Source organism: Monodon monoceros, unplaced genomic scaffold (assembly GCF_005190385.1).
Source record: "Monodon monoceros isolate NGI ecotype Baffin Bay Population unplaced genomic scaffold, NGI_Narwhal_1 Super_Scaffold_22, whole genome shotgun sequence".
NCBI classification, from domain to species: domain Eukaryota; kingdom Metazoa; phylum Chordata; class Mammalia; order Artiodactyla; family Monodontidae; genus Monodon; species Monodon monoceros.
In genome coordinates, this window is record NW_021703779.1 from 41,380,116 (window position 1) to 41,406,176 (window position 26,061).

Below are 26,061 nucleotides of genomic sequence, written 5' to 3' on the forward strand. Positions count from 1 at the left end.
CAGTTTCTGTGGGTCAGGAGTCTGGGCACAGCATGACTGGGTTCTCTCTGTTCAAGGTCTTTCAAGGCTGCAATCAGTGTGCTGGCTGGGCTGTGTTCTCATCTGGAAGTTTGACTAGGGAAGAATTTGCTTCCGAGCTCATTCAGATTGTTGGCAGAATTCATCTCCTTCCAGCTGGAGGACTGAAGTCCCTGTTTTTTCACTGACTTTTGGTAGAGTACCACCCTCCACTCCTAGAGGCTGCTTGTAGTTCTTTGCCATGTGGCCTTCTCCATAGATCCTCTCAAAACACAGCAGCTTACTTTTTCAAAGCCAGCTAGGGGAGAGTCTTTTACTCCAGTCTGCTAAGACTGAGTCTTTTTTTTTTCTTTTTTTTTTGCGGTACGCAGGCCTCTCACTGTTGCGGCCTCTCCCGTTGCGGAGCACAGGCTCTGGATGCGCAGGCTCAGCGGCCATGGCTCACAGGCCCAGCCGCTCCACGGCATGTGGGATCCTCCCGGACCGGGGCACGAACCCGTGTCCCCTGCATCGGCAGGCGGACTCTCAACCACTGCGCCACCAGGGAAGCCCAAGACTGAGTCTTATATAACATAATCATGAGAATGGCATCCCATTACATTTGCCACATAACATAACCTAATCGAGGGAGTGACATCCCATCATGTCTGACATATTCTGTTGATTAGAAACAAGTCCAGGTTCCACCTGCCCTCATGCAAGTGGGGGGGGGGGGCGGCATTGCTTTAGGGTGTTAGCCAGAGAGAGCATTTCTCCCTTTCTCAGAGGTCACTTTTCATTTTCACCTTTTGCCAGGGATCTTTCTGGGCAGAGTAGAATATCAGTGTGTATTTATATGTGTCTGTGTCATGCAGAAAAACTTAGGGAATAAAACGCACATAAACAGGAGCAGAACAAATTTCCCACCTATCCAGAGGAGGCTTTGACTACAGAATGGTGAGAAAGAAACCTTGCTACTTTCCCATTTAGGACAGCCAGTCCTCGAACATAAAGTGACTCAAGAGCTTTGAGTCTTAAGGCCTGCTGCCTCCGAGTCAGTGAGAATATCAGTCTTTTGTTGCAAGAGATAGGGGACCTGGGCTACTGCAAGCAAATTTTTTCATTTATATGTCCCATTCTATTATAAAAGAGAGAACCTGATACTGTAGGACAAAACCAGCCTTGGCATTAGAAAAGATTGATTCCATGTGTTGCTTTGCTGGTTTATTTCATCTCTCTGAAATCATTTGTTTTGTCATTATAACATGGACGTTATCACGCCTACCTCTCATAGGTACCATTTATTGTAATTTTCTGTGCCAAGAGCTTTTTATTAGATAATCTGATTGTTTCCCAAAATTAAGCAATTGTAAGAACCTCCTTGGATGCTTCCTTCATTTAAAAATTTTATTTAATAACTTATTTATATCAGTATGGACTGACATATATTTATTTTATACTTTGGGTTATAATCCAGTACTACATAATATATTGTATTGCTCAAATTATTCTATATATCAGTGAAATCATCTCTCTTATTTTTCTCTTTTCAATTTCCATTGATTTCTGCTCTTACTTTTATTATTTTTTCCTTCTTGCTTCAGTTTTATTTTGTACTTTTTCTAGATTCTTGAGGTAGATGCTTAGGCTATTTGAAATTTTTCCTTTTTTCTAGTATAAGAATTTTAGTGCTATAAATTTCCCTTTAAATACTACTTTAGCTGCACCACATTAATTTTGGTATGTTTATTTTCATTTTCATCCATTTCAATATTTTTATTTTCCTTGAGACTTCCTCATTGATCCATGGATTATTTAGAAGTGTGTTGTTTAGTTTCCAAGCGTTTGGAGACTTTTATTGCTATCTTTCTGTTATTGATTTCTAGTTTGAGTTCATTTTTGTCAGAGAACATAGTCTGTATGTTTCAGTTCTTTTGCATGTGTCAAGGTTTGTTTTCTGGCCCAAGATATGGTTTATCTTGGTGAATGTTTCATGGGCACTTGAAAAGAATGTGTATTCCACTGTTGTTGGGTCCTACTGGTTGATGGTGTTCTTCTGTATCCCAGCTTATTTTCTGCCTAGTAGTTTTATCAGTTGTTCAGTTAGGGCTGTAGCAGTCTCCAACTGTAATTGTGGATTTGGGTATTTCTCCTCTCAGTTCTATCAAATTTGCTTTGTGTATTTTGAAGCTCTGTTGTTAGGTGCATACATATTTAAGATTGCTATATCTTCTTGGTGAATTTATCATCATGTAATGTCCCTCTTTGTCTTTGGTAATTTTGTTTGCTCTGAAGTCTATACTATCTAATATTAATATCATTTCTGGCTTTCTTTTGATTCCTGTTTACATGGTATATGGTATATTTTTTCCATCCTTTCACTTTTCATTTATACATATAATTTTTATTTGAAATGAGTTTCTTGCAGATGATATATAGTTGGGTCATTTTTTAATCCACTCTTTCAATCTCTGTCTTTTAATTGGCATATTTAAAACATTTATATTTAATGTAACTTTTACTATTGTTTGGTTTAAGTCTGCCATTTTACTGTTCTTCTGTTTGTTTTCTCTGGGTTTTTTGTTCCTCTTTTATTTTCTGTCTTCTTGTGGATTGCTTGAACATTTTTTTTTTTTTTTTTTTTTTTTTTTTTTTGCTTGAACATTTTTTTAAGTTCCATGTTGAGTTTCCTTCTTCTTTTTTTTTGGCTGCACTGCACAGCTTACAGGATCTTAGTTCCCCAACCAGGGATTGAACCTGGGGCCTCAGCAGTGAAAGTGCAGAGTCCTAACCACTGGACTGCCAGCGAATTCCCCCATGTTGATTTTTCTTTGGTGGTTTTAAGGGTATATCTTTGTGTAGATTTTTAGTGGTTGCTCTTGGGAAGCAACCTTTAAAAGGGAGGGCCTTTAACAAACATGACATCAGTCTCCTGGTCTCTACATTTTACCACTTTGAAGTAAAGGAAGCTTACCACCATTTGGTTTGTTTATCCACCCCACCCCCCCTTTATCATATAGTTGTCTTAAATATTTTCTCTACATACATTGAGAACTACATTAGACAATGTTAGAATATTTGCTTCAATAGTAAAATATTATTATAAAACTCAAGAGGAAAAGGGTAGTCTCTTATGTTTACCCATATTTTTATTCTCTTGTTCTTCCTTTATTCCTGATGTTCCAACTTTCCTTTTGTTTATTTCCTTTCTATATGAAGAACTCCCTTTAGCTGTCCTTTTAGGGGGAGTCTGCTGGTGATAAGTTCTCTTAGTTTTCCTTCATTTGAGAATGTCTTGGTTTTACCTGAAGGTTATTTTCACTTGATACAGAATTCTGGTTTGACAGAACTTTTCTTTCGGCACTTGAAAAATGTGCTACTTCCTTCTTGCCTCCATGGTTTCTAATTAGAGATCTGCTCTCATTCAAATGGTTGCTCTCCCGTAGATAATCAGTCATTTCTTTTCCAGTTGCCTTCAAGATTTTTCTTTGTCTTTAGTTTTCCAAAGAAAACTTTAGAAATCCATGCCTGGGCATGGATTTCTTTGGGTTTATCCTGTTTGGGCTTTGATCAGCTTCCTGAATCCAAGTTTATATCTTTTGCCAAATTTGGGGAATTTTCAGCCATTATTTCTTCAGCTATTTTTCAGCTCCACCTTTTTTTCTTTTCTTCTTTTGAGACCTCAACTGCATGAATGCTAGATCTTTTGTTATTTCCCACAGGTCCTTCAGACTCTTCCTGTTTTTTCAGTGTATATTCTTTCTGTTGGTTAGATTAATTTCTCTTTTTCCCCGTTTCTTTATTCTGTTAATTCCATTATTCTATTGAGCCTATCCTATGTGTTTATTTCAGTTATTATATTATTCCATTTCAAATTTTCCATTTGGTTATTCTTTGTATCTTCTTATTTCTTTGCTGAAACTTTCTTTTTTTGTTGTTTCAAAAGTGTTTGTAATTTCTTGTTGAAGCATTTTTATGATGGCTGCTTTAAAATCCTTGTCAGATAATTCCAACATTTGTGTCATCTCAGTGCTGGTATCTGTTGATGGTCTCTTATTCCTGGTTCTTAGTATTATGAATGATTTCCTATTGCATCCTGGGCTGGGTTTTTGTTTTGTTTTGTTTTGTTTTTTGGTATTATGTTATCAGACACTAAGTCTTATTTAAATCTGCTTTGGCAGGCTTCCATAATAACCAGACCAGTGGGGAAGAGAGACACTGACTTTTTACCACCAGTTACACAATTCCTAGGCTCCCCATCCTAGTTCTGTTATCTCTCTAGGAAGGTAGTTCTGTTTTCCCTCTGGGAAGGGGGAAGGTTGGCTCATTACTACTTGGCAGGGGTGGAAATCCCCACTTTGTTACCTCCACTGATAGCAGGGGCAGTGGTGTGGTAAGGGGTACTGCATTACTGATGGGCAGTGGTGATAGTCCAGGCTCCCTACCCAGTCTCTGCTGATATCACATTGAGGAGGAGGAATGCCTTATTATTGCTGGGTGGGAGTGGATGTCAAAGCCTCTCGGGTGATGTCCACTGATGCCACAACAATTGTTCTTTTTTAAAAGACATTTTAACATCTTTTTTGAAATATAATTCTTACAGCATACAGTTCATCTACTTAAAGTGTATAATTCAGTGGGTTTTAGTATATTCACAGAGTTGTGTGGGTAACCATTACCACAGTCTAAATTTAGAACATTTTCATCACCCCAGAAAGAAACTCCCTATCCATTAGCAGTTAACTCCCTGGGCCCCTACTCCCAGCCACTGGCAACCACTAATCTAATTTCTGTTTCTGCAGTTTTGCCTATTCTGGACATTCCATATGAGTGGAATAATACAATATATGGCTATTTGTGTCTGGCTTCTTTCATTTAACATAACATTTTCAAAGTTCATTCATGCTGTAGCATGTATCAGTACTTCATTTCTTTTTTATGACTAAATGATACTCCATTGTATGCATATATCACATTTTTAAAATCCATTCATTAGTTGATAGACATTTGGGTTGTCTCCATTTCTGGAGTATTATGAGTAATGCTGCTGTGAGCATTCATATACACGTTTTTAGGTGGACATATTTTAGGTGGACACGTTTTTAGGTGGACAAAACACCTAGGTGTAGAATTGCTGAGTCTCATAGTAACTCTGTTTAACCATTTGAGGGAATGCCAGACTGTCTTCCAAAGGGGTCTCATCAGTTTACACTCCCACCAACAGTGTACAAGAGTGTTTGAAATTTGTTATTGCTATGGGTACCAGAGACTTGGAATTCCTCAGATAATCTTGTTTTTGTCTCGTCTCTTGACTTTTCCCCTTGTGCTTGTCCTCAGAGAGATTTTGTCTTCTACAGCTCTCCTAGCTGTAAGCCACTGTTATCACTGGAGGCTTTAATGTGGTGGTAGGGTATGAGGGAGGGGTGGTGTTCTCTACTCTTCTGATTATGTCTCAGTCTTTGGAGTGTGTAGTGGTCCTGTGTCTGGGGGTGAGGTTGGGGAGGTAGCCTTCAGGGATAGAGCATTTTTGCCCCTGCCCACTATTTTCCTGAATGCCTGCAGCAGGTATCCTCTGGTATTCTCAGTCTGTGTCCTTGAGGTTTTCTCTCCTGCAGATTAAGGCTTTTTTCTCTGTTGAGTAACACAGGGAAGCTGAGGCTGGGTGCTTTTCCCTTCCCACAGCGCTAGTCCAGTGCCCTCACTTGAAATCCTTCCTCTGTAGATGAAGCCTTTTGTTCAATAAGGGAGCCAGGACACTGAGCACCAGCGACCCAGACAGCACCACTGGGGGAGCTTTTTCTCCAGGTTCTCCCCCATCTTCCCTGTGAGTGCCCTCCTGGGTTTCTAGAGAAAAAGCTTACAAGAAGGTGGGAACCCCCTATGACTACAGCCCCCAGAAACTTCATATTCTCATAGTAGGCCCCACTTAGCCCCCAGAGATTCATCAGAATTTCTAGTTTAATGTTCCTGCTGTGGCTTCTGCCCCAAGTAAGGAAATGCTCCTGTCCTGTGTCTCCCTGCAGGCGTGCTTGCCTCTCTTTGAGTTTGACTCTTTGTCCTGTGACTCATTTCTCTAATGACTTCACAAAAACTCGTTAATTTGCTGCCTCTCCTGCCTTTTTCTTCTTGTAAAGATGAGAATTTCTTTTTGCTGACTCTCTACAGGTCCAAGATGAAACCTTATTTTTTAGTCATTGAAGTGCAATATAAATGATCTTTTTCACTGGGGCTTAATTGGCTGCATTGATAGACAAATATTTTCTTTGATGTTTAGTGCTTTGGTGAGATTCCTGTGTGTGCCTCCCTGAGTTATCCTCTAGAGGAGTATTTCCTAGGGGTGTGTGAATTCCACGTACGGTTCAGGGGCTTTGGTACCTTCTGAAAATTGTATACAGACTTTTAAGGGTATGTTTTTATGTGTATTTTTTTTCTGAGCTAGTAGCCTTCATCTGATTCTCAAAAGGGCTCCTATTCTAAAAGATGTTTTTAAAAAGCTAATTGCCCTAGAAAAAGCTCATAGTACTAGATGACCAATTTGAATATATTAAAAAGTATTTTATTCTTTCTCAAAAGCCTGCATATTTTCACCTAATATTAGTCTGACTGGTCTGTAAAATATATCAACCTATCTTAAAAGATTGACTGCATATCTTCTCTAGGCCCAGAGTCTCATTTATTATATCTAAGACTTTCATAGCAACAGAGTGAAAGCTCATATATTTTAACTCAGCAGAGAACACTGCATACTCTCAAATAGAGCCTATTTATATCACTTTACCTGTATTTCTAACAAGCTTGATTATTTGGTTTTCTGACCCACAGCAGATAAAAAGTACTAAGCTTGCAAATGCACACTTACTGCACAAAAAGGGACATTGAGGAATAGGAGAAAAACTTTCAAAGCAAACCTCAGTTGTCATCTCTTGTATGAAAATTGCTCACATCTCCAAGTCAGACTCAATTGTTCCTCCTCCTCCATTAACAGGATGTATATGCCTCTGATACAGTAAGGAGAATAATCAAACCTACCTAAGCAGCCCAAAAGTACATTGCTTTACGGGAATCGATGTTCCAGTTGATGTCAGCCCATTAGCCATCAGAAATGTCCTATTTATTCTTTATAAGAAACCTAAGAATTATTTAAACTATCTGAAAAGTATTTCCATGATTTTTAAAGTTTTAAACTTAGAAATTGAATAAGTTTTGCTTCATTGGAAAAACCAACGTGGGACACAGTATCTTGACAACACTGGCTACTTTTGTTGATATAAAAAACAAGCTTGTATTCTTTGCTAGGTTTTCTCTGCTTTTAGATAACCTGAAAAATCTTTTCTTGCCTTAAGATTGTATAATTCTAAGAAAATCACTTACGGTTAATTCCTCTTGATTAAATAGAGTTACCGTGTTTGTAGCTGTTTTTTAATGCTTTGGGGGTGACATCTGTTTGTCGTCAGTTATGTATTTCAGATTTAGTGACTATGAATCAAAACTGATCAGTCTCTCTGCTTCATTATACATGGACCAGACAGTGTTCCCCTTTGTGTCATACAGGAAGCACATGTTTTGGCTTTTCCTCTAAAAAATGTCACAGAAATGTTCAGACTAGCTGTGCTTATAAGAAACTGCCCACTGAGAGATGTTAATGAGAACAGTAAAAGCCAGAGCTGTCCATGAAGGGCATTTTCATTTTGTGGCTCTGGCAGGTTAAGCATTGATAGTCTAATTGAATTCATAGTGAGGCCTCCTTTGTTTCTGCAAGCATCTGAAAGGCCAAGATGTGCATGCACTGTTGGACTTGGCATAGCTTCTGGGCTGTATGTTAGCCTGTGAATCCCCTCTTTGACCATAAATGAGCAGATATCTGGTAAGTACAAAGCATTTTTGTTTCAGGAACTTTTGGGGAAACTACCAGTGCATATAAAATAGGCACACAGTTAAGAACTTGTAAAACTTCTCAACTTCATTACCTAGGTCAGTGTCAACATCCAGATCCCTCATTCACAATCTTTAATTTAGCAACAAATAGCCATGTTTCATTTTGTGAAGTTTCTGCATTACCGCATGGCCTATAGAATGTTGGTTAAAGTTCTCGATGGAGCTCTTGCTTGGGAACACTGTCTTTGGGAGTCAAACCATGCACGTTTTAGTTGAGCCCTGAACTCACATCTCCTTTTACCCATCAACAATTACTTTATGGACTAGAGAGGAGAATTCAGCTATATACTTCTTTCTGCTTTTAGAACTAAAGCTGAGACTATGATGATGATAATAAAATAACTGCAACTAGAGTTTATTTAGCAGTTACAATGAGCCCAATACCATGCTAAGACCTTTACATAAATTCACCTATTTAATCCCTACAACTACCCCTATGAGGTAAGTGTTCTTATCCTTGTTTTACAAATAAGTAAATAAACATGGAGAATTTAGACAGCTTCCCAAACTAGTAAGTGGTGAAACCAGTAGACCAATCCAGGCAGTCTGTCCCTGGACCCATATTCCTCTCTTTAAAGATTTTTTTTTTGTAACGCTTTTCCTTTTTCTTTTCTTTTTTAAATTTATTTATTTTTGGCGGCATTGGGTCTCCGTTGCTTCATGGGCTTTCTCTAGTTGCTGAGAGCGGGGGCTACTCTTCATTGCAGTGCGCGGGCTTCTCATTGTGGTGGCTTCTCTTGTTGCAGAGCATGGGCTCTAGGCATGCAGGCTTCAGTAGTTGTGGCTCGCGGGCTCTAGAGCACAGGCTCAGTAGTTGTGGCGCACGGGCTTAGTTGCTCCTCGGCATGTGGGATCTTCCCGGACCAGGGCTTGAATCCATGTCCCCTGCATTGGCATGTGAATTCTTAACTACTGCACCACCAGGGAAGTCCTAAAGAAATTTTTTTTTAATAAATTTATTTATTTATTTATTATTTTTTGCTGAGTTGGGTCTTTGTTGCTGTGCGCAGGCTTTCTCTAGTTGTGGCGAGCGGGGTAGTTGTGGTGAGCAGGGGCTACTCTTCGTTGTGGTGCACAGGCTTCTCATTGTGATGGCTTCTCTTGTTGTGGAGCACGGACTCTAGGTGTGTGGGCTCAGTAGTTGTGGCTTGCAGGCTCTAGAGCGCAGGCTCAGTAGTTGTGGCGCACGGGCTTAGTTGCTCCGTGAAATGTGGGATCTTCCCAGACCAGGGCTTGAACCCATGTCTCCTGCATTGGCAGGTGGATTCTTAACCACTGCACCACCAGGGAAGTCCCCTAAACATTTTTAATTTCACTTTTTACCATATAAAACATTTACCTGGTTCAAATATCAAACTATGAAACAAAATACATTCAGAAAGATTCAGCTTTTGTCTCTCTTCTCCCTATTTTCTCCCCTTTCCTCCATGCTGTTTATTATTATTATTTTTTAAAAAGTTCTTGGTTTATCCTTTTATTGTTTATGAAAATATATACAAATATGCATGTATGTGTGTGCCACTATATGTATATAAAACTCATACCTCTACCCAGGATACACTGTAACTATTTTGTTTGCCTGTGTTTATTTTATAAACCTTTAAAAATGACTTTTCTTACCAGAAGCAGATTCATGAGACCAGTCTGGTAAATGTATTTCATATCACTTTGCAGATATTTTCCTGAGTACTGAACTTAAATTCCTATCCCCTCTTCAGCATTTTATGTTCTGCCTCATACTTGAAATGTTTGACTTCTACAGCAAGATAAGGCAGACTCTTGCACTCTGCCTTGAGTAAAAATGCTTCTCTAGAAACCTTGGATCTGATGCTGTTTAATCTGGCTAGCTTGTAAAATTGAAATCAGGCTTACCATGTAAGTCTATTTTTTTCTAAAGGTGGAAGGGAAGTTTACAGTAGTCATTGGATTTAGCCTTCATTTGCTTAAGAAAAATAGGTATGAGTTGATTGGTATTTCTGCAGTCCGAGGTTTTCCAGACTTCACAGAGTGCCTGTTCCCTGGAAGTTTACTATTTCTGAAGCAATGGACAAGGGCCAGATTTCATTGGCCTCTTTGTCTGGAGTCTTCAGGTTACTCTTCTGTTTGGTAAATGTGTGTATTAGTTTCCTAGGGCTGCTATAACAAATTACCACAAACTGGGTGGCTTAAAACAACAGGAATTTATTTTCTCACAGTTCTAGAGGCCGGAAGTCCAAAATCAGCCAGACTGCATTCCCTCCAAAGACTTTAGGGGAGATTCCATTCCTTGCCTCTTCCAGGTTCTGATAGCTGTCAGCATTTATTGACTTGTGGATTAATGAATCACTCCAGTCTCTGCCTCCATGGTCATAATCCCTTCTCCTCTTCTGTCTCAAATCTCCCTCTGCCTTTCTGTTATAAAGACACTTGTTATTGGATTTAAGCCCCACCTGGATATTCCACGATGATCCTTTCATCTCAGAATCCTTAAGTTATTTATATCTGCAGAGATCCCATTTCATATAAGGTAACATTCACAGGTTCCAGAAATTTGGATGTGGACATATCTTCTGGGGGGCCACCATTCAGCCCACTGCAATATGTTTCCAGGCTACTTAGGAAACTCTACAAAACAGACTTTCATAAGCAGTTATATCAAGTATGAAGACATGGCTTATGCTGTGTGATTATTGTTAATCCCAAAGCATGATTTTGCAATCAGTTGATTTATTCTGAGAAGTGTATTGTATGGAAAATAATGAAATATTTTATGAAGTTGAAAAATACTTGGCTCTAGTATTCTTTGCAGAGCTAAGGTAGGATTTTCCACAGGCAGTAGTTGAGCACAATTGTAAATTGCCACCGTGTCTTAACCACTGTCTCATTAAAGGCACTCTGGTAATTTATAGAAATGGATCAGAGTGTTCAGCAAAATGGTGATTCAGTTTCTCCAACTAGCCACCCAGAACACTGAGCTCTGTGCAAAACATGTTAATGGATATGTCTATGATCCTCTCTTACCTCCTTATACAAAGCATTATGTAGTAAACCACCAGTCTTTTGTTTCCTATAGACTTAGCTTTCTTCCTGCACAGTACCCAATTAACTTTAATTGGTTAGGATTCTTGGTAGGAAAGTCATTTTGTTGCCACCTCGACACCAGCCTGTTTAACGTTGGTTTCCTGCTCAGGTCATATTATTCATTCTAAATCTTCCCTAAGTGAAACCAACAGGCATTTGTAGAGTTGTCCCTGCAGAATAGCAAATGGAATGAGTCCTTATGCATTTAAATGACATCATTTGTTTATGTGATAGTTCAGTCCTGTACTCTGTGAAATGTCAGTTTAAACAGAACTACACCAACTGAGAATTAATTGCTTTCTTGTACCATGCGCTATGCTTCAACTTTCATGTTACACATAACTTGGACAGTGTTTCTCTTCAGAGAACCTTGATTAGCATTAAAAGCTAAAATGTTTGCTTGATGGCATCTCTTCCTTTGATAATCCAGAGATGTAGACACATTTACCTTAAACCTGCAAGTGGTTGTTTGATTTTTTTTTCAGAATTAGCACTTAGTAGGTGAGGTATATATCAGTGTATGTATGCTTTTATATGAAAGTTTATTCCCTCATTGTTTAGGCATTAACTGGGCCTTCATCAGTGAAATCAGTACTAGGTTAGCTGAAGAACTCATGGCATTCTTCTTTCCTGTTCTTGAAAAGGCAGATTCACAAAGCCTAAGTTGCCACAGCAATTTAAGTCATGTTCCCAGGCTTGTGAGTACATTTCTGTGCCTGTCAATCACGCAGGAGCCCGTTCAGTCAGAGGATAACAGTACATCAAACTTTAGATGGGTATTCATTCCCATATTGTCAGTACCTAACTGTGCTTAAGGTGCAGAAAATGGACTATAGGGAATCTCTTTGTCTCTGTAAGTCCAAGTTTTAGCTGTACCCATATCATCATCCCCTACCTCTGGCCTTTGAACTTTCCACACAGCTAGGGATCCTTTGCCAGGGGTAAGGTTAAGGCTCACACTGGGAGCCTCTTGGCTGCCACAGTAAGCATATCATTCGTGTCCTCCTCACCCCTGTGCACACTGCTGTGCAAAGTGGAGCTGTCTATACTTTGTTTCTGTTTTTGTTTTTCTTCCTGGAAAAGCATTTTTTTTTATTTTATTGAGGTATAGTTGATTTACAATGTTAATTTCTGCTGTACAGCAAAGTGACTTCAGTTATACATATATATATTCTTTTTCATATTCTTTTCCATTATGTTTTTTTAACATCTTTATTGGAGTATAATTGCTTTACAGTGGTGTGTTAGTTTCTGCTTTATAACAAAGTAAATCAGCTATACATATACATATATCCCCATATCTCCTCCCTCTTGCACCTGCCTCCCACCCTCCCTATCCCACCCCCTAGGTGGTCACAAAGCACCAAGCTGATCTCCCTGTGCTATGTGGCTGCTTCCCACTAGCTATCTATTTTACATTTGATAGTATAAATTAGTCCATGCCACTCTCTCACTTCGTCCCAGCTTACCCTTCCCCCTCCCCATGTCCTCAAGCCCATTCTCTACATCTACGTCTTTATTCCTGTATTCCCGTCCTGCCCCTAGGTTCTTCAGAACCATTTTTTTTTAGAGTCCATATATATGTGTTAGCATACGGTATTTGTTTTTCTCTTTCTGACTTACTTCACTCTGTATGACAGACTCTAGGTCCATCCACCTCACTACAGGTAACTCAATTTCGTTTCTTTTTATGGCTGAGTAATATTCCATTGTATATATGTGCCACATCTTTATCCATTCATCTGTCGATGGACACTTAGTGTCTGGTTATGTGAGACTTTGCAAGCCTCTGTACAAATAAATTTGAAAACCTGGATAAGATAGATAACTTAACCATGGAAATACAGATTACCCCAAAATTACCAAAATTGACCCCATTGGAGGTAGAAAGCTTAAAGAGATCAATTTCCAAAAAGGTAGAGAAAATTAATAAGGAACTACCCCACTAAAAAGCACCAAGTCCAGATGGTTTCATAGGGACCAGATAGCCCCAATAATTTTCAGATTATTCTAGAGCATTGTAACACAAGGAAAATGTCCTAATTCCCTTTATGAAGCATGCAAAATGCTGATACCTAAATCTAAAAGACAAAGACAATACCAGAAAAAAGGAAAGAAAGAAAACCACAGATAAATATCACTCATGAGAATGATACAAAAATATTAGAAAACGAATATAATACCATATTAAGAAAATAATATATCATGACCAAATAGATATTCATTCTAGAATTGCAAGTTTCAGTATTAAGAAATCTAATATTATCATATAGCATATTAATATATCTAAGGAGAGAACTATATAATTATTTCCATATATGCTAAAGAAGTCTTTAATAAAATTCAGTACTTAGGCATTATAAAACATTCAAGAAAATAGGAACTGTAAGATACTTTCTTAACATTATAACATAAATATGGCATAGTCTTCAACCTAGTATCTTATTTCATGGGGAAACACTAGAGGCATTTCCACTAATTTCAGTAAGAAGACAGATATGCCCACTATCCCCATTACTATTCCAAATATCAGTAGAGGTATTAGTCAGTACAATTAAACAAGAGAAACCAATTAGAGACATAAGACCAAGTAAAGATGATGCAAAATTCTGTTTGCAGATGATGCAATAGTATATTTAGAAAACCTTAGGAAAGTCAATGATAAAACTAACTCAAGCCATAAAAGAATTTAGTAAGGTGGCAGGATATGAAGTTAACATATAAAAATCAATAGCTTTTATAATCAGGTGGAGGATATTAACACGCCTGGGGCATGTTGTAATGCAGGAAGTTAAGGAAATACTCAAAAAAGGGTGGGATGTGTCAAAGAGCACAGGTGCAAGCCAACCTGAAAGAGCTCCCAGTGACCAAAGGTGGAAGAATTTAAGCATCAAAATAAATAACAATAATACTGAATTGTAACCCAAAGAATAAAATAGATCCATGAGTCTATAATGATATAAATAAATAATTGAATGAATGAATGAACGAACAAACAAACAATAAATAAGGGAGACGGGGCAGGTCTCTTTTACAGAGGAATTCCAATTAATAAATGTAGAACTGAGGGAAATAGAAAATCACCATTAGAATACCACGGTAATAACTGTTACAGGCAAGGTATCTATTCGTGGATGCTAAAATTAGTCCATGACAGTTTGAGGAGAAACAGGATGTTTTTATGATCTCAGAGTATCTCCTCTAAGATATTTATTAATTACAAAGGAAAATATAGTAACCTAACAGCTGAGAAAACCAGCGAGACACACTACCTTAACCAACTGATAAAGTTTAACATCACCACTAATAAGACATTGAGATCATACATTCCTGATATAATGGGATAAGAGGGTCACAGCAACCTTTCTATGGCATTTTTGCTCAAAACTGAATAACCTCGGTGAGAAAACATCAGACAAACCCAGATTGTAGGGACATTCTATAAAATATATGACCAGTGCTCTTCAGAAGTGTCGAGGTCTGGAAAGACTGAGAAACTGTCACAAATTGGAGGATACTAAGGAGACATGACAGCTGCTGCAGTGTGGGATCCTGGATTGAATTCTGGAACAGAAGGACATTAGGGGAAAAATTAGTAAAATTTGAATAAGTTTTGTAGATTAATTATAGTATTATAGTAATGTTAATTTCCTGGTTTAGGTTATTGTACTCTGGTTATGTGAGATGTTAACATTAGAGGGAACTATGTGAAGGGTATATGGGAGCTCTGTACTATTTTTGTAACTTCTCTGTAAGACTAAAATTATGTCTATAAGTAAATTTTAAAATTAGGTGATAGCTAAATAAACGATTATAAGTTATTTATTTATTTTAAAATTAATTTTTATTGGAGTATGGTTGCTTTACAATGTTGTATTAGCCTCCACTGCACCACAAAATGAATCAGCCATACACATACAGTTATCCCCTCCCTTTTGGACTTACCTCGCATTTAGGTTACCACAGGGCACTAGGTGAGTTCCCTGTGTTATACAGCATTTTCCCATCAGTTGTCCATTTTATATATACATAGTATCAATAATGTATATGTGTTAATCCCAATCTCCCAATAAGATCATCTATACCATTTTTCTAGATTCCACATATGTACATTATTATACGATATTTGCTTTTCTCTTTCTGACTTACTTCACTCTGTATGACACTCTCTAGGTCCATCCACATCTCTACAAATGACCCACTTTCGTTCCTTTTTATGGCTGAGTAGTATTCCATTGTATATATGTACCACATCTTCTTTATCCATTCCTCTGGATTACAAGTTATCATAGGATACTTGTTGCTTAATTTGAGAGAGTTAAGGATTGTTTGTTTTACGCAGACTCTTTAAGAGTAACCTGTATTGTTGATTTAAATTCAAGGAGCCCAGAAAAATAACTCAGGAAGTACCCCTTTACTCTTTATTAAATCCAGAACAAGCTGGCTTCCCTGTCAATACTTCAGACTCTTTACAAATAGAAGTTGATCTGGCCATTTACGAAGTTAAGAGATGTCTCTCTTGTTGAAGTGCAGAGTGGGTGGGGATGGTCTTTTTAAAAGGAGAACATTAAATGGTGTTAGTTCCATAGTGATGATCTTCTCAAGGTGTATGCAATGTCTTCCCAGGTATTCCGGAAGGACCTTATCAGTGCGATGAAACTTCCAGACTCTCACCATATTAATCCTGACAGCTATTACCTCTTTGCGGATACATGGAAGGAAGAATGGGAAAAGGGAGTCCAGGTACCAGCCAGTCCAGACGCTGTTCCACAGCCTTCCCTCAGGTATTTTTATGCTTGTATCTTTGATTTAGGGGATGAATTCTCTTATGGTTATCTGTGTACTGCTTGAGGAGAGACTTTGAGTGGCTAATTAAACATTTATAATGCAAAGTCACATACCATGTTCAGCAATTCACTCAGACCAATGGCAGATTATACCAGCCTAGGATAGGTCAGTAGTTGAAGTCAAGGTCATTTATTTAGGGATAATATATGTACCTATTCACAGGATAAAACTGTTTGAAGTCCAGTCTGAAATTATAAGGTTTTGGAGACCAAGATTTCCCAGTCTGACACAATAATCAGTAGCATTTATTAATTAGCCTTTGAAGAGAAGGAGAACATTAATTACATAACCCCATAATAACCCTATTAATATATAACGCCATGACAAGTTGCTTCATTTTAATAGGGGCTTCATAGTGATAGCGTCTGTAAACAGAGCACCAAAACATACAGAGTTTGTAAAATGCATAAACCCAAATGAAAGGGGGTAGCTGGAATAATTAGGTTGACCATAAGCACACAGCCTTCACTTGCAAAGACCTGAGAAGAAAGTTTTAGTAGGAGAGGACTTTTCTGACAGAGAAAGTAGTAAGTTTAGCTCCTCAAGAGTAATGACTGGTTTTGGAAGCCACTTTTTCTTACTGGTCTTTGTGTTCCCAGTGCTTTGCACAAAGGCCAGCATGAAATAAAATGCTTGGTATAAGTTTGAGTGAGTGAGGGAAGGAAGGAAAGGGAAGGAATAGAATCAGATAAAGGGGCTGGTAGGACCTGCTGGTTACTATGAGAAATGGTACATCTCATTGTATAGCTATCTATTTCTAGTACATATTAGGTTCTTAAAGGTCAGAGACCACATTCTTGAATTCTCAGCCCCTAGCAGCAGGTTCTTAGGTCTTAGTCATATTCCAGAAATGCTTGTCAAATCACTTCTAAAATCCCAAGCCCAGGCTGTCCCACCCACAGAGAGACTGTCTATGTTCTGTTAAGGAAAACTTCACAGTCTTGCTCAGTACACTTATGGACCCTTACTAGTTCATCATCATTGCCACCATCCTCCTAGAAATCACAACAGCATCATGAATGTACATAGGAGTCAGGCATTTTCATGTCCTTATTGTCAGTATTTTTATATACTGTTGCAGTAACTGGGGAGCCTAGACTTCCACCTTAAACCAGCATTAACGATGCATCCCTCTCCCTCCCATCTATCATACTATCAGAGGAGACTTTCACCACTCCTTAGAGGTAATGAGGACACCTGCTCCCCCCACCCCGTGGTATCAGTGGAGGCCACATAGGGAGCAGTAGTAAGGTGCTCTTATCAATCCCAGCAAAGGAGGTATCAGTGGAGGCCTAATAGGAAGCCAGAACTCTCAGCCTCACCCAGTAGTAACAAAGAGTCCCTGCCCCGGATGTCAATACAGGCCAAATGGTGAACCAGGACATATACAATCACCTGGCAGTGATGAGGTGATATCCACCCCCAACCTGATCTCCATCCAGAGCAGTGTCAGAGGAAGCCAGTCAAAACAAAAGTTTTAAAGAAGATCCAGAGTCTCATAGCATAATCCCCAAAATGTCCAGTCTCCAGGGAAAAAAATCACTCATATCAAAAACTAGGAAGATCTCAACTTGAACAAAGATAATCAGTAGATGCCAGTACCAAGGTGACAGATATTAGAATTATCTAACAAAGACTTAAAAGCAGCCATCATAAAAATGCTTCAGTGAGCAATTATGAGTACACTTAAAGCAAATGAAACAATAGTATCCCCCCTTTCATACCTGATATTGGCAATTTTTATCTCCTTTTTTACTTGCTATAGGTTGGTCATTTTTACTGACCATTTCACAAAGCCATCTTTTTGTTTCATTATCTTTTCTGTTTTTAATTTATTTCTGCTCTTATCTCTATTACTTCAATTATTTTAGTTGCTTTGGATTTATTTTGCTCTTCTTATAGTTTCTTGAATTGGGAGCTTAGCTTATTGATTTGAGACATTTCTTCTTTCCAATATGAGCATTTAGTGTTAAAAATTTCCCTCTCATCACTGCTTTAGCTATGTCCCACACATTTTGGTGTGTTGTATTTTCATTTCATTCACTTTAGTGTATTTTTTCCTTTGAGACTTCTTTCACCTTCTTTTTTTCCCTTGGGACTTCTTTTATTTAAAAGTGTGGTTTTTACTTTATTTGGATATTTTCTTATCTCTCTATTATACTTTATTTGGATATTTTCTTATCTCTCTATTACTGATTTCTAGTTTTGATTCCATTGTATTAGAGAACACTCTGTATAATTCCAATTTGTTTCAATTTGTTGAGGTTTATTTTATGACCCAGGATACAGTCTATCATGGTACATGTTCTGTGGGTGCTTGAAAACAATGCCTGTGCTGCTGCTGCTGAGTGGAACACTCTATAAATGTCAGTTCAATCCTGTTAGTTGATGGTGTTGAGTTCTTCTATATCCTGGGTGATTTTCTGTCTGTTCTATCACTTACTGACAGAGGTTGAAGTCTCCAGCTATAATCGCAGAATTGTGTTTTTCTCCTTTCAGTTCAATCAGTTTTTGTTTCAGATATTTTGCAGCCCTGTTGTTTGGTGCACATACATTTACTGTTGCTATGTTTTATTGGTGGATTGATCGTTTCTTCATTATGTAATATTCCTCCCCATCTCTGGTAATTTTCTTTGCTATGAAGGCTACTTAATCTGATATTAATGTTGTCACTCTTGCTTTCTTTTGAGTAACGTTTGCACTGTATATCTTTCTCCATTATTTTACTTTTGACCTACTTATATGCTTATATTTTAAGTGTGTTTTTGGTAGACAGCATATATTTGGATCATGTTTTTTAATCCATTCTGCCAACCTCTGACTTTTAATGGGTTTAGACCATTTACACTTAATGTAATTATTGATATGTTAGGGCTTAAGTCTGCCATTTTATTTTATTATGTGTGTATGTGTGTGTTCTCTGTTTTTTATTTCTCTCGTTTCTTTTTCCTGCCTTCCTGAGGGTTACCTGAACAAATTACCACAACTTACCCAGTGTGAAATAATCATTTGAAGAGCCCCATAACTATTAATGAAATTGAATTTGTAATTAAAAACTCTCCCTAAAAATACCTCCAGGCCCAGATGCTTTCACTGGAAAATTCTTCCAAACATTTAAAGAAATAAAAAGTGATGATACTGGAAGAGAAATTTGAATCAAACTAAATGTAGTTATAGAATAAATAGTTGACCATGGGAATGTGGATACACTGTTGCAGTTTGAGAGGAACTAGATATGCAGCTAGAGGAACTTAATGAAGGCAAACTTATGGACATAAAGAAAGTGATTGTGATGAAAAGAATGAAGATGCCCCAGAGAAAATGATGCCAGAAAAAAACTGCACATTAATGGAACTCTCAGAAAATTTTTCAACAGTCAAAGGACAAATGTTGGAAACTGATCCAAGTTCATAAAGGAGTATGACAACTTGCCAAGACATAGAAAAGGTGCTTGCTCTGTGTCATAAATTTTGTAATTAAAAGAAGGAGTCAAGCACTGTACTCTTGATAAGTTTTTACAAAGAGATAAAAGAGTTTAAATTCTCAGTGTTTCAAATTATAGTGTATTAAATACATATTGGTTTTACTATTTTTATTTCCCTATATAGTCATAGCCAACAGTAAGAGAGTAAAATGCTTTGACAAAAATTTTAAAGGTCACTGAACAATCACAGTTTTCCCCGTTGATTATTAAGATTGCTTTTCACAGTTTCAGTTTGCACAGTCATTTTTACAGTACAGCACCACTGTGCAAAGCGAGGACTACCTGCTTTAGTGACAGCAGATCAGTGGTTTTTTTGGAAGTGGCCAGTGGAGCAGGAGGATACAAGGAAACTTTTAGAGGTGATGGATATATTTATTATCTTGGTTGTAGTACTGGTTGCACAAATTTATATGTGTGTTGGAACTTGTTAATTTGTACATTTTAAATATCTGCAGCTTAATATGTAATTTATACCTCAATAATGTTAATAAAAGTATCATCCATGTATGTAATTATAAATATATATTTAAATATATAAACAATCATCACAAATAAAGGAGTGTATAGATGGTAATAAAATGTGGTAGTGGGCACATGAAGGCACAACAGTATGTGATTAGAAGAGAAAAGGAAGAAAGACAACAAATGTGACTATAAGCTACCCAAGAGCAGAACCCTTACCGTCAAATAGTAGGTTTTCAATATACGTTTACTATTGTAAGGAGAATAGGATGAAGGAAGGAAAGAGGAAAGCAGGTGGGTGTTAGGAAAGAAAATTAGCAAACAACCAAAAGATATTATAGTTGACCCTTGAACCACATGAGTTTGAACTGTGCGGGTCCACTTATACGTGGTTTTTTTTCAGTAGTAAATACTACAGTACTACACAGTCTGTGGGTGGTTGAATCCACAGATCCAGAACCACGGATGTGGAGGGCCAACTGTAAATTATGTGTGAATTTTTGACTGCATGAAGTGTCAGTGCCCATTACCCCTGTCTTGTTCAAAGATCAACTGTACATTCCTACCAGCATTGTATGAGGATTCCATTTTCTCCACATCCTAACCAACACTTGTTATTGTCTGTATTTTTTATTGTGGCCATCCTAGTAGGTATGAAGTATATCTCATTGTGGTTTTGATTTGCATTTGCTTGATAGCTAATGATGTTGAGCATCTTTTCTTCATGTGCTTATTAGCCAGTTGTATATTCTTTTTGGAAGAGAGCTTTTCTACTTTATTACAAAGAGAAGAAGCCTTTATGTGGTCAGAAAAATACAAGGTTGATCTTTTTTCCCTTCCTGTGAAACACTACTGTTCAAACTGCAAAGTGAATCATCTCAGTTCACCTCTTTATGTTCTATCACATTCACTTTGGAATGGCTGCCTTTGGCTGCTGAAAATCTAACCCTTTAGTGAAAAGGGTGACAAAGTCCCCTGACCAGCAGTTCTAGAATATCCCATTTTTACTTGGTGCTTCGATGCATACCTCCTATATATATCTCTTCTTTGGAGAAATTATTCACATCTTTTGGTCATTAGAAAAATTGGGCTATTTGTCTTTTTATTGTTGAATTGTAAAAGTTCTTTACATAGTCTAGGGTTTTTAAAAAATATTTATTTATTTATTTGGCTGCACCGGATCTTAGTTGCGGCACACGGGATTTTCATTGCCCCATTCAGGATCTTTAGCTGTGGCATGTGGGATCATTTAGTTGCAGTGTGCAGGCTCTTAGTGGCAGCATGTGGGATCTAGTTCCCTGACCATGGATCAAACCCAGGCCCCCTGCATTGGGAGTGTGGAGTCTTAACCACTGGACCACCAGGGAGGTCCCTAGATACAGGTTTTTTTATCAGATATATGATTTGCAAATCATTTCTCCCTTTCTGTGGGTTGTCTTTTCACTTCATTGATGGTGTCCTTTGAGACACAAAAGTTTTAATTTTGATGAAGTTCAGTTTATCTATTTTTTTTCTTTTGGTTGCTTGTCCTTTTGGTGTCATATCTAAGAAATCATTGCCTAAACCAAGATCATGTAGTTTTATACCTATGTTTTCTCCTAAGAATTCTGTAGTTTTATAAAACTCTTACATTTGGGTCTTTGATACATTTGTTAATTTTTGTGTATAGCATGAGATGTTAGGGGTCTAACTTCATTCTTTTGCTTGCGGATATCCATGTACCCCAGCTCCATCTGTTGAGCAGCTTCCGTTTTGAAAGCAATGGACACTATATCCCAACCTTACCCACCTTGGTTCCACCAGGCTGCTATGAAAGAAAACACAGTTCTTGAATCACCAAGAAATCCCAGTTCCATCTTTTTAAGTCCCTTTTCACAAATCTACCAAGGTGACTTTTCAAAAGTTTTTCCTACTTTGAACTGAGATGCTAATTTCTCTACTTTATGCTTCACTCTGTCCAAATACGTTACTTTTTCCCACTATATGGGAAAATACCATATATGTTCCTTTTTTATTGGTTAATTTTACAACTTTTTATGTTAGTGTTTCTTTTTTATGTCTTTGTTGGGTTTTTTTCATAGGTTACAAATTCTGTAGAAGTTAAGGAGGTGCCTGGTAAAAGTTTGGTTATTTACACTATTGAGAGTATACTTAGATAGTTTTTGAAATTAAAAGATGTAGCTTTATTCTCAAAAGCCACAAATAAAAGTATTTTCTTCTGACATAACTGCCAAATCTAAACAAATGTAAATGTTTCATAGCAAACCTTTGCAGTGATTGCTTTTAGATTTAAAATAACGATAGTGTATTACCTTCATATAAAAATAAATGTTCACTAATAATTATTCAATTGTAAAAATTCTTCCTGCCTTCCAAATTTAAAAAATTGTCAGTGTGCATTAAAAGCATGATGACATTCCTTGATTTTGTGATAAATTTTTTTTAATTTATTTTATTTTTGGCTGCATTGGGTCTTTGTTGCTGCACACGGGTTTTCTCTAGTTGAGGCAATCAGGGGCTACTCTTCATTGCGGTGCGCAGGCTTCTCATTGTGGTGGCTTCTCTTGTTGCGGAGCATGGGCTCTAGGCATATGGGCTTCAGTAGTTGTGGCGCAGGAGCGTAGTAGTTGCTCGTGGGCTCTAGAGTGCAGACTCAGTAGTTGTGGCGCACAGGCTTAGTTGCTCCATGGCATGTGGGATATTCCTGGACCAGGGCTCAAATCCATGTCCCCTGCATTGGCAGGTGGCTTCTTAACCACTGTGCCACCAGGGAAACCTGTGCTAAATATTTTTAATAAAGAGTGTTATAGCAGTTCACAATAGCATATGAAAAGTATCAGAATGTAAAAACAAAAATCTTTTAATATATTATTTTGGGTTGACTCCTCCGTGTTAGTTTTAGTAAAATTAAAACCTCATTGGTTAGTTATTTTCTACTGATGGATAGCTCTGGAGAAAATATTCTAAGATATAAATCTGTTAGAGAAATTTAAGAATGAATCTAATGCAACAAAATAGTTACTTAAGTGGAAACATACATGAAAATATTGGGAAATAATTTTTTACCGTTATGTATGTATTAGTCAGGATAGGCCAACTGCTATAACAAACATCTCCGAAAGTCTCAGCATCTTAACACAATGAAGGTTTTATTTTTTGCACATGTCTCCATCCAGTGTGGGTTTGGGATGTGAGTCATCTCTGCCTGACATAGGCATTCAGGGACTCAGGCTCTTTTTATGAGTGACTCCTCTGTCTGCCAGGTCTTTTCCCACTCCCTTTTCCACCCCCAAACTTCTAAATCCAGTCTGCAGGAAAAGAAAAGGCAGTATGGAGGGTTATGCAGGTAGATTTGGAGGGGGGCTAGACTTTGAAGTGGATTATCCACACATACGCCATTAGCCAGAACTCATTCACATGGCCCACCTAACTGCAAAGGATACTGGGGAATGCAGTCTTGCTATGTGCCTAGATGGAAAAAGAAACAGGGTTTGGTGAACACAATAGCATTTCTGTGTTACTCCTTGGTAGTGGTATTACGAACTCAAAGCTACATGAGCACAAGAACCTTACTGATTTCTTTTTTAACATTTTTATTGGAGTATAATTGCTTTAACACTGGTGTGTTAGTCTCTGCTGTATAAAAAAGTGAATCAGCTATACATATACATATATCCCCATATCCCCCTCCCTCTTGTGTCTCCCTCCCACCCTCCCTATCCCACCCCTCTAGGTGGTCACAAAGCACCGAGCTGATTTCCCTGTGCGATGCAGCTGCTTCCCACTAGCTATCTGTTTTACATTTAGTAGTGTATATATGTCAATGCCACTCTCTCACTTCATCCCAGCTTACCCTTCTCCCTTCCCGTGTGCTCAAGTCCATTCTCTACATCTGCGTCTTTATTCCTGTCCTGCCCCTACATTCTTCAGAACCATATTTCTTTTCTTAGATTCCATATATGTGTTAGTATATGGTATTTGTTTTTCTCTTTCTGACTTACTTCACTCTGTATGACAGACTCTAGGTCCATCCACCTCACTACAAATAACTCAATTTCATTTCCTTTTATGGCTGAGTAATATGCCATTGTATATATGTGCCACATCTTCTTTATCCATTCATCTGTTGATGGACACTTAGGTTGCTTCCATGTCTTGGCTATTGTAAATAGCTGCAATGAACATTGTGGTACATGACTCTTTATGAATTATGTTTTTCTCAGGGTATATGCCCAGTAGTGGGATTGCTGGGTCATATGGCAGTTCTATTTTTTAAGGAACCTCCATACAGTTCTCCATAATGGCTGTATCCATTTACATTCCCACCAACAGTGCAAGAGGGTTCCCTTTTCTCCACACCCTCTCCAGCATTTATTGTTTGTAGATGTTTTGATGATGGCCATTCTGACTGGTGTGAGGTGACACCTCACTGGAGTTTTTATTTCATTTCTCTAATGATTAGTGATGTTGAGCATCCTTTCATGTGTTTGTTGGCAATCTGTCTATCTTCTTTGGAGAAATGTCTATTTAGGTGTTCTGCCCATTTTTGGATTGGCTTGTTTGTTTGTTTTTTTGACATTGAGCTGCATGAGCTGTTTGTATATTTTGGAGATTAATCCTTTGTCAGTTGCTTCATTTGCATATTTTCTCCCATTCTGAGGGTTGTCTTCTCATCTTGTTTATGGTTTCCTTTGCTGTGCAAAAGCTTTAAAGTTTCATTAGGTCCCACTTTATTTTTGTTTCCATTTCTCTAGCAGGTGGGTCAAAAAGGATCTTGCTGTGATTTATGTCATAGAGTGTTCTGCCTGTGTTTTCCTCTTAAGAGTTTTATAGTGTCTGGCCTTACATTTAGGTCTTTAATCCATTTTGAGTTTATTTTTGTGTATGGTGTTAGGGAGTGTTCGAATTTCATTCTTTTACCTGTAGCTGTCCAGTTTTCCCAGCACCACTTATTAAAGAGGCTGTCTTTTCTCCATTGTATATTCTTGCCTCCTTTATCAAAGATAAGGTGACCATATGTGCATGGGTTTATCTCTGGGCTTTGTATCCTGTTCCGTTGATCTATATTTCTGTTTTTGTGCCAGTACCATACTGTCTTGATTACTGTAGCTTTGTAGTGTAGTCTGAAGTCTGGGAGCCTCATTCCTCTAGTTCTGCTTTTCTTTCTCAGGATTGCTTTGGCTGTTCGGGGTCTTTTGTGTTTCCATACAAAATTGTGAAATTTTTTGTTCTAGTTCTGTGAAAAATGCCAGTGGTAGTTTGATAGGGATTGCATTGAATCTGTAGATTGCTTTGGGTGGTATAGTCACTTTCACAGTGTTGATTCTTCCAGTCTAAGAACATGGCATATCTCTCCATCTGTTTGTATCATCTTTAATTTCTTTCATCCGTGTCTTATAGTTTTCTGCATACAGGTCTTTTGTCTCCTTAGGTAGATTTATTCTTTTTGTTGCAGTGGTAAATGGGAGTGTTTCCTTAATTTCTTTCTCAGATTTTTCATCATTAGTGTATAGGAATGTGAGAGATTTCTGTGCATTAATTTTGTATCGTGCAACTTTATCACATTCAATGATTAACTCTAGTAGTTTTCTGGTAGAGTCTTTAGGATTCTCTATGTATAGTATCATGTCATCTGCAAACAGTGACAGCTTTACTTCTTCTTTTCTGATTTGGGTTCCTTTTATTTCTTTTTCTTCTCTGATGGCTGTGGCTAAAACTTCCAAAACTATGTTGAATAATAGTGGTGAGAGTGGGTACCTTGTCTTGTTCCTGATCTTAGTGGAAATGGTTTCAATTTTTCACCATTGAGAACGATGTTGGCTGTGGGTTTGTCATATATGGCCTTTATTATGTTGAGGTAAGTTCTCTCTATGCCTACTTTCTGGAGGGGTTTTATCATAAATGGGTGTTGAATTTTGTCAAAAGCTTTTCCTGCATCTGTTGAGGTGATCATGTGGTTTTTACCCTTTGATTTGTTAATATGGTGTATCACATTGATTGATTTGCATATATTGAAGAATCCTTGCATTCCTGGGATAAACGCCACTTGACCATGATATATGATCCTTTTAATGTGCTGTTGCATTCTGTTTTCTAGTATTTTGTTGAGGATTTTTGCATCTCTGTTCATCAGTGATATTGGCCTGTAGTTTTCTTTCTTTGTGACATCTTTGTCTGGTTTTGGTATCAGGGTGATGGTGGCCTCGTAGAATGAGTTTGGGAGTGTTCCTCCCTCTGCTATATTTTGGAAGAGTTTGAGAAGGATAGGTGTTAGG

The 26,061-nt window shown here is 37.8% G+C and overlaps 1 protein-coding gene across 12 annotated transcripts in view; it reads left to right on the plus strand.

The window, feature by feature from the left end:
- The window catches only part of JADE3 (jade family PHD finger 3), a 149,411-nt gene that overhangs the window by 80,263 nt on the left and 43,087 nt on the right, over window positions 1-26,061 (plus strand). For 11 of the 12 annotated variants that reach the window (XM_029240048.1, XM_029240054.1, XM_029240046.1 and 8 more), the window contains one exon: window positions 15,619-15,776. In XM_029240048.1, coding sequence (XP_029095881.1) covers window positions 15,619-15,776 — 158 coding nt within the window. Of the gene's footprint in view, window positions 1-918; window positions 955-15,618; window positions 15,777-26,061 lie in introns of those variants that run through there. The other variant, XM_029240055.1, reaches the window with a different exon arrangement.